The following is a 19,786-nucleotide window of genomic DNA, read 5'->3' as shown; positions in this document are numbered from 1 at the left end:
GAAGATATTATCTGCTTTTCGTCGAGTCTAGCTGTACAACAGAACACTACCTGCCCTATGATAGGTAGCTCAGTTGGTAGAGCACTGGACTTGTGATCGGAAGGTCGCAGATTCGAATTCGGGCCGGGACGGACACGAGTCAACTTTATGTGCAGACCCAGAGACGGAAGCCATGTCCAACCCCCGTGTCACCACAATGGCACGTACAAGATCTCGGTCATTCTGCCATAAGTGCAGATGGCTGATACCACCAAAACACGCATACGCTTGCCAAAAGCCGTGAGGGCGTAAAACTCAAATCATATAACCCATGACTTGTCCTTAAGAGGCGAAATATTTAGCCTGTAGGACATACAGCATATTCTCTTTCCTGCTGGTTGGACTCGAGAAGACATAACCCAACAAATTATCGATACAAGTCCTGCCTCGCCCGTCGAAATAGTCGAAGTATCAGCCTGTAGTCGCTGCTGTTCTGATGAATTGTACAAAACAACCTTTCTTGAAATGGTTTTATCTGTGTATTTTGGTCATAGATTCTATTCTGTTTTTACACACAATGAAACAAAATAGCTGTATTATATTGTATCGTATTGCATGGTATATATTTAAAAAATATCACGATCAGCTTCGGCATCAGTATTGTCAATCAATAACCGAATGTCAATAAATGTGACATACCGTAATACGTCTCTTAAAGCCTTATCAAATACACAGTTAAGGTAGTTCACTGGACCCGTTAAATATAAATTGGTTTCTCCCAAAAGTTGGTTATTTTTTAAGTTCGATCTGTCTGCTATGCATTCAGCATAAAAAAAATATAGGGTAGTGGGTTCGTTTCGGAGCTATGAGTCTCGGAAGACAGTGCCCGTTTTGAATTTTGGACCGAAAAATCGAAAAATGGGTATGTTTTGAAAACGGCCAATTACACAAACATCTGCATAGGAATAGTCATTTTAAAAATATCACCCAAAGCAGCAAAGGGCAGGTAACGAAGTGCACTGGTAAACGAAAATGTTGCGCATACTCAAACTTTGTGACGTCACGTCTTTTGCCAGAGTTTATTTTAAATTTGTTCCTCATGTTGAGGTATTTTATTGCTGGTAGCCTGGAAATAAATTACGATTTGATGAGATGGGTTGTAAACGCAAGAGCGATCAAAACGGCATTAAAAAAAACAAAAAAAACAACAGGTTGGTGGTGTTTTTAGGGGGGGTTCACTCCCTTGATTAACCCCACCCTTTGCACTATTACTGTCCAGTGTGCCTCAGAAAAATATGTGTCACGATAATGTAAAGGGCTGTTGTCCGATCATTTGTCTCAGATATATGAGCCAACTAAATTATGTTTTTAAAAACCACTGTTACATATGACCTCTGTTGAAAGTCAAAGGTCACCGCAACTTTGAAAGGCCACAAGTCCGATTCAAATGTAATAAAAACACCAATCAAAAGGTGGAGGTCACTTGTTTGATACAAGTGTAATAATAAAAATTAATAATCAAGGCTTGGTTTATAATTTTGCTTAATAGTGCGTACTGTTATTTGTTACGGTTTGAAGGCTGGGACTTTTTGAGGGTGGAAATTAAAGCAATTTTTCGCCTTATGGGCCCCTTATGCCTCGAAGGACTTCAATTATTGTATTATCTGCTGCCAGCGTACAGTAAAAAGAGGGCTGCATACACAAGACACTTGTTCTTAATACTACTGGCTGTTATTCTAGTTCAAACACCGGTTTTAACATGTGGTATTCTGATGCAATCACGCTGTGAGCATCACGGGTTGGGAGACACTCTCTTACCTGCTACCGGAGCTTCAATGTTAGCTTTGGTGATTATTACGATGTCACTGGCAAAGAGAACGGCTTTGTACCGATTTCATTAGATGCCCACGTGTTTTTGACCTCGTGGTTGGGAGGCGTGTCGCATTGTTTTTATTTCTGGCGGTGTCGTCATTTTCTGACGTCATTCACTTACGCTGCCTGAAAAATGTGACGTTTGTTCTATTTACGTCATTCGAATGTTCGACGTGTTCTTCTTCTTCTTCTTCTTCTGCGTTCCCTGTTCGATGTGTTCGAATTCCCAGCCTGCCAGGAAAAAATGGCGACACAACTCAGTGGCTTCCCTTTGTGTATGAAGAGTAATATCCCTGTCTCCATTTGACCTACCTTAAGCATTCAGACTTAGTTAAAAATGCGCACACAACGATGCGCAAGATGGAGGGAGGGGGGGGGGGGGGAGCAGAACACAAAAACAAAAACAGAGTAACCACAAAAAGACAGACTGATCCTCACATGCAAGCAGCTGTCAGGCAACAAGAAACTACAGACACAAACTTCTCTCTTGCCTCACACATTTTCCCAAGGGATTTAACTCAGGACATGGCCGAACATTCTCTCGCAGCTGTCCACTTGGTTAAAGCTCTTATCAGTAGTTAAAGGTACAGTTCTTCCCGTGATAACAGTTCTGTATGCCCATCATAGGAAAGAGAGAATGCTTACAGTCCTACAGGCTAAATATTTCGCCTCTTCAGGACATGATATGGGTAATATGATAATTCGAGTTTTTACGCCCTCACGGCTTTTGATGAGATACACAAGTGCATGCGTGTTTAGGTGGTATCAGCCATCTGCACTTATGGCAGAATGACCGAGGTCTTTTACGTGCTATTGTGGTGACACGGGGGTGGGACATGGCTTCCGTCTCTGGGTCTGCACATAAAGTTGACTCGTGTCCGTCCCGGCCCGAATTCGAACCTGCGACCTTCCGATTATAAGTCCGGTGCTCTACCAAATGAGCTAATTATTTCAGATCTGCCAAGCCTTACACGTGGGATCAGATCACCCATGAATCTAAACACATACCAAAAAATCAGCAATCATGAGAGCTTACTGTGTCAAGTTGATAAAACATTAACTTATCAAAAGGTTCCTACTCTGGAAAGATGGAAGCCGGTCAGATACCCCCCGCGGGTTAGGGGGAAGAATTTACCCGATGCTCCCCAGCATGTCGTAAGATGCGACTAACGGATTCTGTTTCTCCATTTACTCTTGTTAAGTGTTTCTTGTATAGAATATAGTCAATTCTTGTAAAGATTTTAGTCAAGCAGTATGTAAGAAATGTTAAGTCCTTTGTACTGGAAACTTGCATTCTCCCAGTAAGGTAATATATTGTACTACGTTGCAAGCCCCTGGAGCAAATTTTTGATTAGTGCTTTTGTGAACAAGAAACAATTGACAAGTGGCTCTATCCCATCTCCCCCCTTTCCCCGTCGCGATATAACCTTCGTGGTTGAAAACGACGTTAAACACCAAATAAAGAAAGTAAAGAAAGAAAGCCGGTCAGATTGTTGATTCTAGGTATGCGTTCCAGTGGCGGGATGGTCTTTTCCCATGCAAAAGTCTTACCAGATCTGAGATTGTGAGCCGAGCTGTTTGACAGGAAGGACTGTGCCCTTAACAGTCTTATCAGTTGTTAGCTAGGAGACAAAGGCACGAGTGCATATACGCGTCATAGGGAGGGTAGTGCAGTTATACACACAGACCTTCAACATTTTCGGGTGGAAAGCAATTATATTGATCGTTGCTGGCATGCTGAAACAACCTGATCGACTTAAACATTTCAAGATGCACGTACTCAGATTAGAATTAAAAAAGGAAACATGTCTCTGTGACGCAGTACACATTAACTAACAAAGTATATAAGTATATAATTCAGACGCCTGCAATATAATTCGGACGTTTACAACGAAATACTTATAACCATTATTCGCAAATGAATTCATCAAAACAAAAAGTAAAACAAAAGCCCACAATGGACAGAAACCAGTCATTGTCAAGGATAAAAGTCAATAGTTCATTACTTTTTATTCTCTGAGGCGCCAGGAGAATGGTTCCGCGTAGCTCTCACTTAGTCTTGTTGGAAATGTTGTAAAAACAGAAGGGGGAGTTTACGTCCTCACAGAAACTGTTTCTATTAGTTAAGCAGGGAAATGGTGTATCTATTTAGAGCGCTTATAATTATGCGTCCCTTGGTTTCTCAGATTAAATTGTCAACATTACGCTTACCACCATGGTCAGTTGGTTTTCTTCTCTCGTAACATGGTACTACTGTTTGGGGTACAAGAAACACCACTTCAGGCTGGCAGTATTCGTTCAACACACACACACACACACACACACACACACACACACACACACACACACACACACACACACACAGGAACATACACACACACACACACATACACACACACAGGAACATACACACACACACACACACACACACACACACACACACACACACACGCACACACACACACACAAACACGTTCGCACACACACACACACGTACGCACACACACGTACGCACACACACACACGTACGCACACACACGTTCGCATACACACACACACACACACACACACACACACACACACACACGTACAGACGCACAGACGTATGCACGCACTCACATGAGCGTACACACACACACACACACACACACACACACACTGTCTCTCTCTCTCTCTCTCTCTCTCTCTCTCTCTCTCTTTCTCTCTCTCTCTCTCTCTCTCTCTCTCTTTCTCTGCCCCTCTGAACTTTTCAGTCTAATGAAGCTTAATTATTTGATGTGATTGCGCCAGACATAATCATAAAGTCAAACTCATATTCATTACTTTGATTTATCTTACACAATTTAAACACTTTCCGATATCCGCAAGTCAACAAAAAGGCAATCTTTGTAAAACAAGGATATGTCTAGACGACCTAAACAAAAAAGGAGAGCACCATTTGTGTCACACCATATAAGCTTCAAAAATCTATCAGGATTAAGCACAATCCAAAATCAATTGATGACCGGTAATTTTTAATGAGTTGGGGCATTCTGACCAATCACAGGATCTGTTTCATTAAAACGTAAACTTGATTGAATTACAATTGTCGATAACCACTCGCTAAAAAATCCATTAACAACCTGCTGGCGAGGCGCATTGATACAACCTCAACTAGTCAAGGTTAGCTTTGAGGGTCATTTTACAAGCAGGAAATATGAAGGCCAACGAAATACCGAGACCATAAGGTATGCGAAGTGATGACGTCGAATACGTGACGTAAGTTGATGCATGAAATCTTCCGGACTACGTTTTTGTGGGGAAAAGAATTTGTTTTAGAGTTTGCTGTCCAGAAACCAGTCAAAAAAGAAGTGAAATGTGTGTGAAAGAAAACAAAACAGGAGCAGAGTGATACCATAGGAATACAGAGACATATTTCTTGGGACTTGACCCTTGCAGGTAGGTGGACTGAAAGTAGTGTGTGAACAGAACAGAACCAATTCTGTCTGTTTACAACCGCATGAAAGCAGGAAAGAGATCGTCGCCAGATTGAATTACAATAACATTAACATGCTTCCATTTGAAACTTCTCGGTCTTCATCGTGGATTGACGCCCTCCCAAAGTCTAATTGAAGCCCTCCGTCGCTTCGCTCCGTCGGGCTTCAATTAGCTTTTGTCGGGCGTCAATCCCCGATGAAGACCTCGAAGTTTCAAATGGAAGCATGTTAATGTGTAACTAGCACACAATAACACGCACACGGAAATGCTCTCACAGACAGACAGATATTTAGACAGACAGACAGACATTTAGACATTTAGACAGACAGACAGACAGATGGACAGACAGACAGACGGACAGACATGTATACAGACAGACAGACATTTAGACATTGAGACATTTAGACATTTAGACATTTAGACAGACAGACAGACAGACAGACACACACACACACACACACACACACACACACACACACACACACACACACACACACACACACACACATAGAAGGACATGAGCTCGGCGAGTGGCGCTGTCTGTTCTGAAAAATGCAATGTCTTGCGGCAATGCTCCGAAAATGCATTTTGGTCGAAAGTAGTCGGTCATAACAGTGTTACACTGTCACACTCTTGCATTCATGGAGGCCAAACGCAGATGTACAGAGTGGTGTGGTTTATTCGTCGTTCGACTGCATCAGACAGACATAACCAGCCATCGCCTCGGCAAGTCGGAGACCGACCGCCTGGCTAATTCAGCAGCCTCTCGTCCTCGTCTCCTTGGTCGCTGAGATCTGATCTGCCTCACCTTCCACCTACTGGTTTATAAACATACTCAAACAGGGAAGCGTTTATTTCACAATCCATATAACCTGCCAAGAACCTATCGAAATCGTCAGTTGTTACATGGTTGATATATATATATATATATATATGAGTTGTTCTTCAGTACTGGTGACAGAAAGGGGGAAAAGTGGTCAAAATTCAAATCTCTAGTTTTGTTTTTGAAATATTGCTTTTCATAAAGCAGAAATACTGTAGTATCTGTTGTACATAAGAAAAAATCACTGGTTCACATGGTTCCTACATAATCTAACTTTTAAAGCTGGTTCTTGTGTGTCTGTGTGTATGTTTGTATGATGACGATAGGACCCGAAACGGCTGCACGGACTGAGACAGGAATTGCAGAGAATGTTCTTTGCCACTCGAGTCGTGTCATAAGGTACTTTTGGAATAGCAAATTTGAAAGGATTCTTCAAAAAACGGCGGAAAACATTATATACCCTGTGAGCTATCGAGGATCCTCCCCGTCTGGGCTGTCGAAACAATCATGGTCTTGTTAAAAGACGTTTTCAAATGCGGTTAACGGGGAGAGTACACTCGAAGCACATTTAGCGAAGTTATGTTGCCAAATCATCAAAGATCAACATTTCACTACACGGATCGATGCACACAGTCGAAATAGATGTGACTTTCACACGACCGAAAACTACTTACTAGCAGACTAGCAGACGACAAGATCTAAATATTTAGATCAGTGTAAGAGCAATCCGTTGAAGAACAGTTACTCCGCTTATTCGTCTTCAGTTAAGCTTATTTCCCCTGCCATAAGTTTCCTTGCAGATCTGCAGTCGCGTAGTGAAATGAACTAGTGTCATCGGAAGATTCTTCTCAGTCAATGATCAAAGCACAGTAAGTTCTATGCTGACAAAAGTCACTTTCGGACAACACGACGATTGACTTAATTTATGAGCCCAAAGGTAACAATATCGACAAGAATGTACGCTTTGACATTAAATGAAACATTCATAGACAGTTTCCAACTCACCAGATCTGCCAAAGAGCCGTCATTCGTGAAAAAACGATGATTTTAATCAGACAGGTATCGGAAACAAGCCTTGGTCACCTGCGTTATTCCTTCCAAGGCGACGTGACGGCGCCACATTTGTTTGTTTATGGCTGTTTATCGCGAAACAACACAGTTGAAATTTGTGTGTAAAATACCACAAATTTGTGGTGAATCAGTTCGTCATCTGCGTTTCGATTGTAATTTAGTCAGATTGGAGTTACTTTGAATCGAAGGCGAGGGTAACCTGCGTTATTTGTGGGACATCGTGAACAAATTTGATTGCAATATTTTATACAGAAAGTAAATTTCAATGATTCTGGCTCAGACTTGTAGATCTGTTATGCAGTGTGTTGGTAGTGTATCTGCTTTTCTGCTATGAAGCTCATTTGGAGTGATACGCTGATCGAAGTGGGGTACCCTATGTGGGACATCAGCCGTATGCAGATTACGCCTCAGAACACTCTCGCATTTCACAAAGACAACAATAATTTGCAACATTTCAAGAACTGCATCAGTTTTATTAGATACTATTTTAACAACAACAGCACAAACACGACTATTATCAACAACACAGAACGGGAGGTAAGTCTTCAAAGACGCACCAAGTGTGCGTTCCCGTTTTTGGACGCCATTTTTGCTGGCATTTTCACAGTAAATCTTAATATTTCCATATCTATTGAATGATTTTGGTATTTTCTTTGATTGTGCCGATTCTCCTATCTCTCTGGCATGTACTGGGTGCTTTGTGACCAGTTTCTCCCCTAGACTGTATTAAAAAATGCGTCCGTGTGAGCTGACCCCCACTTGTGACCAGTAGCAAAGAACAACTCATATATATATATATATATATATATATATATATATATATATATATATATATATATATATATATATATATATGTGAGAATACTGACCACTATACTACTCCTCCCCGCCCGAGACAAGTTAGCCTTAGGGATTTTGGCAATACCCATCCCTTACGTACTGGCGTGACAGGGACGCTCACAAGTCATGCCTACATATACGATGCAAGCTAGCCTCAGGCATTTCAACATCACCCACATCCCGACATCACTTATATACCAGCGTGACAAGTGTTGCTATGTAACATTCTCCCCCCTGTAAACTAAGAAATGTTCCAAAAATTTCTTAAAAATCAAAATCATACATGGCGACCTTAGTAAGTACCGCTAATATTCAAACACATTACATGGTTACATACGTATGTCATACATTTATAGACATAAACAATCAACACAAACCAAAACACACAAGGCGGTCGCACAATGTTCATCATCATTAAACTTAAGATTCCCTCACGTTTAGGTCGGAAATTCAACTGCACAGCGTTATATTTCACTCGACCGTCCACTTTTTTTTACCAATCCCTCTTACTTTCGTAATCTTAATCAAATCACTTTTAAATCGGTTGCGTCACAACAACACATGATCTTATATCAAAGGTTCTCTTCACCAAGTTACTATATTCCAATTACAATCCTTCGGATCGTAAAGGATCTATATTTCTTCGAAATGAGAAATGGCGCTTACGGCTAAAACAAACTCAGAAAAAATCAATTCTGCGTTCTTGATAGCAGTTTCGTCCAGACTGGACTCCAGCTTTTGCTTTTGTTATTTTTCTCTATCGTCCAAGCCCATAAAATCGAACAAGGCGGATTGCGTTTGGATTTCCCTCTTTCAGATGACTGAGATTGCCCCCCTTGGATCGTTCCGTGTCAAGGCCAGTTACACGGTACTGGCCGTGTGTTCAAGATGCTGCTGCACCGGCACGGTTGTTCTAGTGGTAAGGCGTCCGCCCCGTGATCGGGAGATCGTGGGTTCGAACCCCGGCCGGGTCATACCTAAGACTTTAAAATTGGCAATCTAGTGGCTGCTCCGCCTGGCGTCTGGCATTATGGGGTTAGTGCTAGGACTGGTTGGTCCGGTGTCAGAATAATGTGACTGGGTGAGACATGAAGCCTGTGCTGCGACTTCTGTCTTGTGTGTGGCGCACGTTATATGTCAAAGCAGCACCGCCCTGATATGACCCTTCGTGGTCGGCTGGGCGTTAAGCAAACAAACAAACAAACAAACAAACATGCAGCTGCCAACAAGACGAACGACCTTCTTGCCTTCCGCCATACAGTCGCTCGTGCTTTCCTGGCCAGAGGTCCTGCTGTGAACGGCCCAGGCCGTCCCAGAGGATTTGCTGCATCTGACAAACGAGTACCGGGTCAGATTCGCTTCGACAGGCTGGACCACTTTGTGAAACCCTGGCCCACCCAGCTCAAATGCGTGTCATGTGGGATGAAAACCAAGCACCGCTGCACCAAATGCTGCGTCGGAGTGCATGATAGATGCTTTGTCACATACCATACCCAGTAAGCAGTAGTTTGCTGACTTGTTTGATGCTGTCTTGGGTTTCCGAACTGCAGGTTTATTGCCAAGTTATCTACTTTGAAATGTGTAAACATTAGTCTGTCTGAATATTTTTTTCACATTTGTCGTTCGATCAGTATTCCTTAGTTTTTATTCAATTCAGGTGAAACACTGATAATGCATTGGAATGTGCTTCTTCTATTCATGTATTCGTTTGTTATTCGGTTGTGTATCATAAAGTGTAACTTAGTTATGAATGTTGCGTTTTCAGTTTTACCATGCCGTAGTGGCTTACTTTTTGATTGATTTTGGTATTTAGACAGATCATGACATGAACAAGTCATCACTTTTATTTGTTTCTTACTTTGTTAATCATTTCATATTTGAATTGAAACAGTAAAGTTTGTCAAATGACAGAAAATTTGCCTTCAGTGTTGTTGTATTTTTCTTCTAACCCCTACCCTCTCGCTACCACGATCCCATGTATGGGATCACCATAAACGTTCATCAAAATTGATTTTTTTACGAAAATATGTCAAAAAGACATGAACAATTGATTTTTGTATGCTAAATCCTAATGTATTTTTGTATTTTTATGCGAAAAAACGGGATGAATACAAATTACAAATTTTCTTTTCTTTATTTGGTGTTTAACGTCGTTTTCAACCACAAAGGTTATATCGCGACGGGGAAAGGGGGGAGATGGGATAAAGCCACTTGTCAATTGTTTCTTGTTCACAAAAGCACTAATCAAAAATTTGCTCCAGGGGCTTGCAACGTAGTACAATACATTACCTTACTGGGAGAATGCAAGTTTCCAGTACAAAGGACTTAACATTTCTTACATACTGCTTGACTAAAATCTTTACAAAAATTGACTATATTCTATACAAGAAACACTTAACAAGGGTAAAAGGAGAAACAGAATCCGTTAGTCGCATCGTACGACATGCTGGGGAGCATCGGGTAAATTCTTCCCCCTAACCCGCGGGGGGTATTGCAATCACTGAATTTTAGTTAAGTTATATGTCGATAATCAAAAAATCCGTTAGAAGATTGGCCGTGAGCAACAAATTTTCAAACTAGAGTTTCAAACACATGTTGACCTTGTTGCATGCTGATGTAGGGATAGTACACAGGTTCTTGCCCAAGAAAACATGTGTCAACATATGAGTTGTACTGCATGTATGGAGGATTGCGGTACATTGAAGGAATATGTCTCATATTATGTTCGTTTTCTTTACACCAGGTGGCGATGGGTGGAAGTTGTTGGGATGAACATTTTTTTTGAAAGGAAGATTGCAATGGTTGCATTTCAGATGTTCCTTTCTGAGGAGTTGGAAGTAACGTTACCCGAGTTGTTTGTGTAGATTGCGGATAGTTCTTTCTTTCAGATGAATTGTTTTCAAAAGGTCTGTTGTATTTTTATGTTGCATGCAAGTCTTTTTGTTCCTTGCATACTCGGAGAGAGAGAGAGAGAGAGAGAGAGAGAGAGAGAGAGAGAGAGAGAGAGAGAGAGAGAGAGAGAGAGAGAGAGAGAGAGAGAGAGAGAGAGAGAAAGAGAGAGAGAGGGAGAGAGAGAGATATAGAGATAGAGAGAGAGAGTGTGTAAGAGAGAGAGAGAGAGAGAGAGAGAGAGAGAGAGAGAGAGAGAGAGAGAGAGAGAGAGAGAGAGAGAGAGAGAGAGAGAGAGAGAGAGAGAGGGAGGGGATGGATGGATGGATGGTTTAATTGCATAACCAGTGGTTTGGTTTCTACGATGATCAAAAATGAGCAACATTTACAAAAGCAACATTTCATGTAATCGAAAGAAAGCATATAAATGATGTAACAAATACATGATCGTTGTTCATAACCATGTTTTAGAAATTTTCAGAGGTTTCTACATAAAGTCAGCATATAAGGAGCACACATTTTTGGGGGATTACGAACACACACACACACACACACTCTCACGCGCAAACACACACACACACACACACACACACACACACACACACACACACACACACTCACACACACACACACACACACACACACACACACACATACTGCCTCACGCGCAAACACACACACACACGCACACACACGCACACATACACACATCACACACACACACACACACACACACACACACACACACACACACACACACACTCTCACGCGCTAAAAAACACCCACACACGCACACACACACACACACACACACACGCGCGCGCGCGCACACGCACACACACACACACATGTTTAAAGCTGTGTGGCATGAGATGTTTTTAGTTGATATTGCCAGGAGTGGCGGTACACACAATTGGTTTAAACAGTGTTTATTCAACCATTCATAGATAATTTAACATAAACTTGATCGATGACTTCATAATATAGATAACGATCCTTTGTGTGAAAAGCACAAAGGCCAATACATTCGGCTGTTGTTAAGGAAAAAAAAGTCTGTTTACGGTATCCCGACCGACCCTATTTTTTTCGCGCGACCCTAGACTTTTTTGGGGCATTTGGGGAGAAAAAAATCTTTGTTTTTTGGCAAAATAACTTAAAAATATGTTTTTTGCAAAAAACACACAAAAAACCACCTACCGACCCTAATTTGTTTTGCCTATGTTACCGTAAACAGACTATTTTTTCTTGTTGGCCTAATGTAATATCACAAGAAAAACTTTTCTTGTCTAGTGCCTTAAGACTTCAGCCTTCTTCGTTACACTGCTTTCTGGTTACTGTATACATACATAAAAGACAAGTTAACGCGACCCCTGTCTTCAGTGTCTCCATTGTGTGCTCCACTGCCTGTGTCATCCCCCTTCCTCTCTACCTTCCCACAGTTAGATCACTTCATTCTGCTGTAAGTATTACTATAGGACTCAGATTCGGACCTGTATCTAACACTTTTCAGCGCAACAGTTTGTTTGTTTGTTTGTTTGCTTAACGCCCAGCCGACCACGAAGGGCCATATCAGGGCGGTGCTGCTTTGACATTTAACGTGCGCCACACACAAGACAGAAGTCGCAGCACAGGCTTCGTGTCTCACCCAGTCACATTATTCTGACACCGGACCAACCAGTCCTAACACTAACCCCATAATGCCAGACGCCAGGCGGAGCAGCCACTAGATTGCCAATTTTAAAGCCGGGGTTCGAACCCACGACCTCCCGATCACGGGGCGGACGCCTTACCACTAGGCCAACCGTTGCCGGTCAGCGCAACATTGCAGGGCTCTTAAGTACACTCACACAAACTGACACAGCAGTGACGTGAAATAACACGACGATAACACACGCGAGTACTTTTCAAGTGGGTCAGAATACTTCACCTTATGAAGATATCAGTGCACTCGTAGTGAAGATAAAGCCGGAACAGTTGGCTATAGTGGCTACAGCATAATTATACAGGGAAGTCACAAGGTCAAAAGAGCGCCTGTCTGGCACATTCAGACTTTAGATAATCCCAAACAGTGCAAAAGATCTTCAGTCTTGAATTTTGCAGAACTTTCTGTTTAAATGTGTGTCGATTTTTGCTTTGAGTCTTACTGGTTGTTTTAGAGCCTCGAGCATCACTCACTGCGTGAAGGTTAACTTTTCGGAACACACCCTACCTGGTGAAAATGAATCGGCTAACTTCCCACGAGCCCAAGTACCCTTGCATGAAGCGTCTCATGACACGAGGCACGTTCTATGACGTAGGATACAACGTTGGCCTCAATTTCAGCCAGAGCATCAAACTCTACTTCGCGGAGTCGGACAACTTTCAAGACCAAGTGCTTCCCTTCTACGACAGCCAGGCTGGCCGAGACTTCCACGACAAGAATCTGCGAGTTTGCCAAGACTGCTTCCCGCAATACGTTCGCGAGATACGGGGTATTTCGGACGGAGCGGGAATATCCTTTGAACACATTTTTTTGGAAAACGTCTCAGGCGAAGTTAACATGATTCTGAAAACACAAAAGCAACCAGAAGAACCCAAGCAAAAACCAAAAAGCAATCGCGAAAACAACGAAAACAAACAAAGCCAATCTCAGGCGATTGATGAAAACCTCGATCAAAGCAGTCCAGTACAGGCTTCTGAGTTGTCATCAGATCCTGTTTCTCCAATTTCTCACCTGGACAGCGTTGGATGTAGCGACTTGCTCATCAACCGCCCAGGTCAGCAGCTGATGATCCACAATGAAGACGGGTACCCTATGACCAAACGCTACGGGTACCTGCTGAGCGCTGAGATCGAGGAGGACGGCTTGAAGGAGCAGTTCACGTCCTTCTGCTGCCCTGGAGGTCTGCCTGGCTATTGCTGGAGCTTCAACGCTCATGGTTTGGCCAACTCTATTGACTTAATGTGTCCCACGCAAGTTGTTCAGGTAGGTCATAGTGATTTCATATTAAGGACAGGGCTTCCCACGGACGCCCCACCTGCAGGGTCCCGGTGTAACACGAAATTTGTACTCCGCGAAAAATTTACTCCGGAGTAAATATTTCGTACGAAATTCTTACTCCGAGTACACTTTTCGTACGAGAAAAGAACTCCCCAAGGCACGAAAAAATTACTCCCTCCACGAAATTTTTACTCCACATTTTTTTTACTTCCAGTAAAAATCTTGTACGCAAAAAAGGGATGAGGGCGAAGAGATAATGCCAATAAGTGATCTCGCGCACACGAATGTCGCGCTACCCTCCTTCCACCCCTTCCACCACCAAGACTAACAGGGGACAAGGGAGTAAAAATTTCGTACACCTGGCATGGGAAGTTAAATTACTCGTGTTGCATGGGGTGAAGTAATTTATTCGTTTTTTATTCGTCAGGGGAGTAACATTTTTGTACGAAATGTTTACTCGGAACTCACCTGTCTTGGGGAGTAATTTTCTCGTGCAATGGGGGAGTGCTTTTTTTGTAAAGGGAGTAACTTTTTCGTACGAAATGTTTACTCCGGAGTAAAAATCTCGTGGGAGTAATTTTCTCGTGTTACACCAGGACAACCACTGTGAGCTTTTAGAGGGTCCATGGACCCCCTCAACGGAGTTTGAGCGAGTCCTAGCTACGTCCTCATCGGCTTCAACCTCCTTTCCGACGTTGTTCCCGGGGGAAATTGGCATTGGTGCTTGCACTAGACTGAGCTGACGTAACGGTCTGAAAACAGTCCCTAGTGTGCGTACGATAACGGAAATTAAGGTCTTCCAGGGACCCGCTCTTTTTGTGTTTTGCGCGTCCCAGGACCCCATCCACGTTTTTCTATAGTACGTGTTTTTGGCTTCTAGTGCGAATAGGACGCAGGGACGCGACGTTTGGGGAGCCCTGAAGGTATATACATGGTTTCAAAGAGCAGTACAGTCCAAGTACTTCTGCTACCATGGGTGTTTTCCTGGTTGTGCCTGAATAGCTACGACGTTAATGATCTGACCAACTCTATTTTGACTGCATGTTTCCCAAGTAGCTCATTTGGGTAGTTCTTTTTGTTTTCTTTCGTTTTCAACTTTTTTCTTTAGCGATATGAGAGACGGGCTGTGTCACGATTATCTAGTCAGAGCTAAAGTGGATGATTTGAGGGTTAACAGAATCTTGTGTAGGTTTCATTAACTGAAAGGTAATGCGCTGCTCCTCTTCAGCATTCGAGATGACTGCAACTAAAAGTATTTTATCTATGTTTTTACTGTATGCACATGATGAATATTAAAATGTTCGTGAAATGAAATGATCAGTTTGTTTCGTGTCATCTGCTTCAGCACGTGCTTGATGTACCAAATTTTACTTCATAGATTTTTATTGACGTGATTGTGAAGCACACAAAAATGGTATGAACGTAGCTTGTCAACAAGAACATCCTCACTTTACTTCTGTTACTCAAGTCTACTTCTGCAGGAAAGTCCAGGTCGGCAGTTTATCTGCCGAGCTTTGTTGAGGGCCAGAGACGTGAAAGACGCCGTGAAGATTGTGCAGAACACCCCCTATGGAGTTGCCTACGGGTTCTGTGCCAACATCAGCACCAAGGCGGGGCGAATGGCGTCTGTGGAAGTAGCACCAGGGCAGTCTCAGGTGTGTAAGATTCTCTTACAGCAAACAGTATGATTATTATGGGGGCGAGGACGCCCCCATTCTATACGGATAGTTTCGAGGTTGACCATGGGCAGCGCCATTTTGTTGTGAAATACGTCATCAGTTTGTGTACACAGGAAGTTGTGACATCCGTCACCCTATGGGAGGGGTGACGTCAAAATTGTTCATCTGTAGAAAGTTGTGAAATCCGTCACCCTATGGGAGGGGTGACGTCAAAATTGGTCATCACAGAGTTTGTGTAACACAGGAAGTTGTGAAATACGTCACCCTATGGGAGGGGTGACGTCAAAATTGTTCAACAAAAACATGATATGTCGCATTGTGCAGGGTCAACTGCAACAAACTCAAACCGAGCCATTCATACCTAGCTGTATTTGAGTGACTTATATACCCGACATTTTTATTTCTTATTTTTAGCACAGGTGTAGGAAAAATCATGAACCAAAATGTTATTTATTTTCTAATTTAACATTTTTTTTACAAATATGACCATGGTCTTTTAAACATACAGTGACATTAAACATTGTTATGTTAAAAAAAAGAAAAAAGAAAAAAAGCTTTTGTGCACAAATCAGAAAATACATTGTACATTTTACCTACAGGCCAAACCGTGAGTGTCTGTGGCAAAGCCCGACCCAGGAAATTGCACTGATTTTATATTTAGATCAGAGCGAAATTGTCAAGAACAGGCGCTTGCATTTGGATGTGTCCAATGATAGTAGGTTTGGTTGTGATCAATCAGAATAATGTAGGAATAAAAATGTATGACAGTTTAGTATGATGACATGTAATTCACATATGCTGAAATATGATATTATACATCATGTAATATTATTATGGCTGTTGCCATGACCATAAAACCTAACAAAGGTTTAATGTAATGTAATTCAAAATACCAAAACCGAGCACCTATTAATCTCGTCTTTGCGCGTGAAGATTGAGGCCGTCTGCCAGTAGCGGTTAGGTCATACAGTGGAACCCCTCTCTAGCGACCTTTAAAATGTTGACAAAAATCGGTCCTTGTGGAGGGGGGTCCTTACAGAGGGAGGGGGGCGGAGTCAGGGGGCCACAAAGAAAGTCAGATTTAAAAAAAAGAAAAGAAAACAGAGAAGTTTGAGTTGCTGACGACCGTTCTCTCTGAAAGCAAACTGCTTCGATTTCATGTTTGTCCTTGGTGTCCACCAGTTCTGGTGCATGTACTACCCTGGCCAAGTTTCCTCTCAAGACATCAAAGAGACCGCCCCAGTATACTCTACAGCCTCTGGGCGAACCACCTCTCATAGCTAAAACTGGGTCAATGACCCCTGGGAAGAAGGTCAGTGTCTATAAAATTTTACTCCTAGGCCTGCGGCCAGGGGGGGGGGGGGGGGGAGTATACCGGTACCATTTGAGAATCAGACCAAATGAGAATTGAACCATTTGAGAACATCCTTTTTTTTCAATCACTACATCGAAGGCCTGCGGCCCGGAGTTCACATGGGTTGGTTTGTTTGTTTGTTTCAAACCCACACCCATATACACACATTTCCCATTTAAACCATTTGTCGGCCCCCTGTCGATATTTATCGACTAAGTTCCTTGTACATGTTTGTCGTGTGTTCTACATGTGTGCCCTCTCCTAGCCCCCTCCCCCCTCCCCCACACCCTCCACCCTCCCCCACCCCCTCCCCCCCCCCCTGCGCGACCAGACCTGGCCAGAGAGCACAACTCCAGATAGAAAACTGTGAGGTACTGTGGAAGACATGCGCCGAACTTTCCAGTCTATGACATAAGCTGCCTAAGACTATGAGAGACGCAACCGTCGAACCCTGATGAATAAGAAGTTATGCAAATTGCAACCGTTCCATAAGGGATGCGTACTTTTATACCCAGCCTGAGAAGAACATATAAATAAGTTTCACAGTATATGGGAAGAAGTTAGACTTACGTATTTTATTGGAATTAGAGTTAAAAATTAGACAGAAGTAAAAAAAAAAAATAAAGAAATAAAAAGTTTCACAGTACAATGTAGAATAATGGTGGCTATAGATACATTAAAATACATTGTATTTCGTAGCATAGTAAATGTCCAGTGCATTTAAATGATTTGTGCACTCGTTGTGCTATCTACAGGAAGATGTTTTTGGCTCACGTAAGTGTAGCCTATGCGATCGTAACTTTGTCTGTCTGTGCGTGCGTGCGTATGTGCGTGCGTGCGTGTGTGTGTGTGTGTGTGTGTGTGTGTGTGTGTGTGTGTGTGTGTGTGTGTGTGTGTGTGTGTGTGTGTGTGTGTGTGTGTGTGTTACTGTTTGTCGATTTCTTACGTGAGCCTTGATGGCTTCTCCTCTTGTTCTCTTTGTATCGCCGACTGTTTGATGTGATACAGTTGTAAGGCAGATTTCTGTGCATAAAATGGGTAAGGCAATTAGGTGTGACATGTAACGTACGTTCCAGCTCAATCTGCTTTTACATCTGCAGGGCTTGGTGCATGTTCATGACATCAAGCAGCAAACTGACCCGGATGCTCCTTGTCACTACTACCATTTCAACCTTCACAAACATCTCACAGAGGCATATTTTGAAGCATATGTTTCTAACTGCGTGTGTGTGTGGGTGTGTGTGTGTGTGTGTGTGTGTGTGTGTGTGTGTGTGTGTGTGTGTGTGTGTGTGTGTGTGTGTGTGTGTGTGCGTGTGTGTTTGTGTGTGTGTGTGCACTGTGTGGGTTTTTTGTGTGTGTGGGTTTGTCTGTCTGTCTGTGTGTATGTTTGTGTGTATTTGCGAGTGTTTTTGTTTTGTTTTTGTTTTTGTAATTAATTATTAAATAAGGGATTGCCCTGGTGGTGAAGGGGACAAGCCCGTAATCTATGTAGTATTCGCTCACGCTGCATTCAATCACGCATTCACTCGCTAAATCACTAATTCGTCATCCCTCAGTCCAATAGCTTTTAAAAAAAAAATTTAAATGTTATATTCCTTTCTCCACACCCCCCTTCTTCCTTTAGGTTCCGGAATTGAAAGAGGGTACGAGTTCTGTCCACAGAACGAAGCGTGTCGAAGAGCTACCACCACCTCGTACCCGCCTACAAGCCCTGACAGTCATGGCCGACACGCATGATCAGATTCGGCCCATCTTCAGAACGCCACGCCCCACTGACCTCGCGGAGACCGTCAACACCGCCCTCTTTGATGTCACCGCCAGGCAGGTGTTGGTCTACCAGGGGAGGGAGGATCTTCTGAGTGACACACCTTTTGCAAAATTACCTATGTATCAGTGATGATTTTCCTTTGATGTCATTGCCAGGCAGGCGTTGGTCTACAAGGGGAGAGAGGATCTTCTGAGCGACACACCTTTTGTCAAGTTACCTATGTATCAGTGACAGTTTGTAAATGTTGTCGGTAGCAAAGCAAAGTTTGGTAAGTTGCTTGCTTGATTGATTGATTGACTGCTTGTTTAATTGTCCGATCGATTGATTGATCGATTGATTGATTGATTGATCGATTAATTGATTGAAGAACGAGAGGATTGCCTGTTTGCGTGCGTGCTTGTTTCCGCTCTGTTATGTGATGGTGCATATTCAGTTATAGGTTGCATTAACTGTTTGTTTGTTTGTTTGCATGTAGATGTGTTTGCTTGTGTGTGTGCATTTATTGTTTCATCTTTCTCGCTCTTAAGCAATGTGTACCGGTGGGAAATCTTGTTGTTTTCCAGGATATTGCTAATGAAAGAATATCAGATTTAAAGTTAATTGACACAATAAAACTTGATTTTCAAACTTCGGGATAGTTTCACTTTGTTGTAAACCTCTGTATATAACGTTGATCATTGATTTTGTCTTTTTATGTATTTAGGGTATTGGTTTTTTTGTGTTTTTTTTTTACTGGAGATACTCAACTCAACTCAACTCAACTCAAATTTTATTGGCTTCAATTTTCATGGAAGAATTTGTCTTGCGCTTGGGAGAAAGTAAGAGTATAACATATAAAAACAGCATTCATATCACATTTCATGTATCACACACAGTAATCATTAGATGCACACAAAACGAAATACTGTCATAACACACACACACACACACACACACACACACACACACACACACACACACACACACACACACACACACACACACACACACACACACACATACACACACGACACACACTGGTACAAAAAGAAAGAGCGGGACAGAGAGAGAGAGA

At 42.5% G+C, this 19,786-nt stretch overlaps 1 protein-coding gene across 1 annotated transcript; it reads left to right on the top strand.

Annotated features, from left to right (window-relative positions):
- The first annotated feature begins 12,923 nt into the window (after positions 1-12,923).
- Positions 12,924-19,362, top strand: LOC138965937 (beta-alanyl-dopamine/carcinine hydrolase-like). Its single transcript, XM_070338018.1, has 4 exons — positions 12,924-13,916; positions 15,413-15,586; positions 18,065-18,157; positions 18,589-19,362. The coding sequence occupies exons 1-4, from the start codon at positions 13,170-13,172 to the stop codon at positions 18,859-18,861; spliced, it is 1,287 nt and encodes a 428-aa protein (XP_070194119.1). The 5' UTR covers positions 12,924-13,169; the 3' UTR covers positions 18,862-19,362.
- The last annotated feature ends 424 nt before the right edge of the window (positions 19,363-19,786 follow it).

The sequence above is a fragment of the Littorina saxatilis genome, linkage group LG5 (assembly GCF_037325665.1).
Source record: "Littorina saxatilis isolate snail1 linkage group LG5, US_GU_Lsax_2.0, whole genome shotgun sequence".
Taxonomy (NCBI): domain Eukaryota; kingdom Metazoa; phylum Mollusca; class Gastropoda; order Littorinimorpha; family Littorinidae; genus Littorina; species Littorina saxatilis.
Note: the sequence above shows the minus strand (reverse complement) of the source record. Positions and strands in the feature narration are given on the sequence as shown.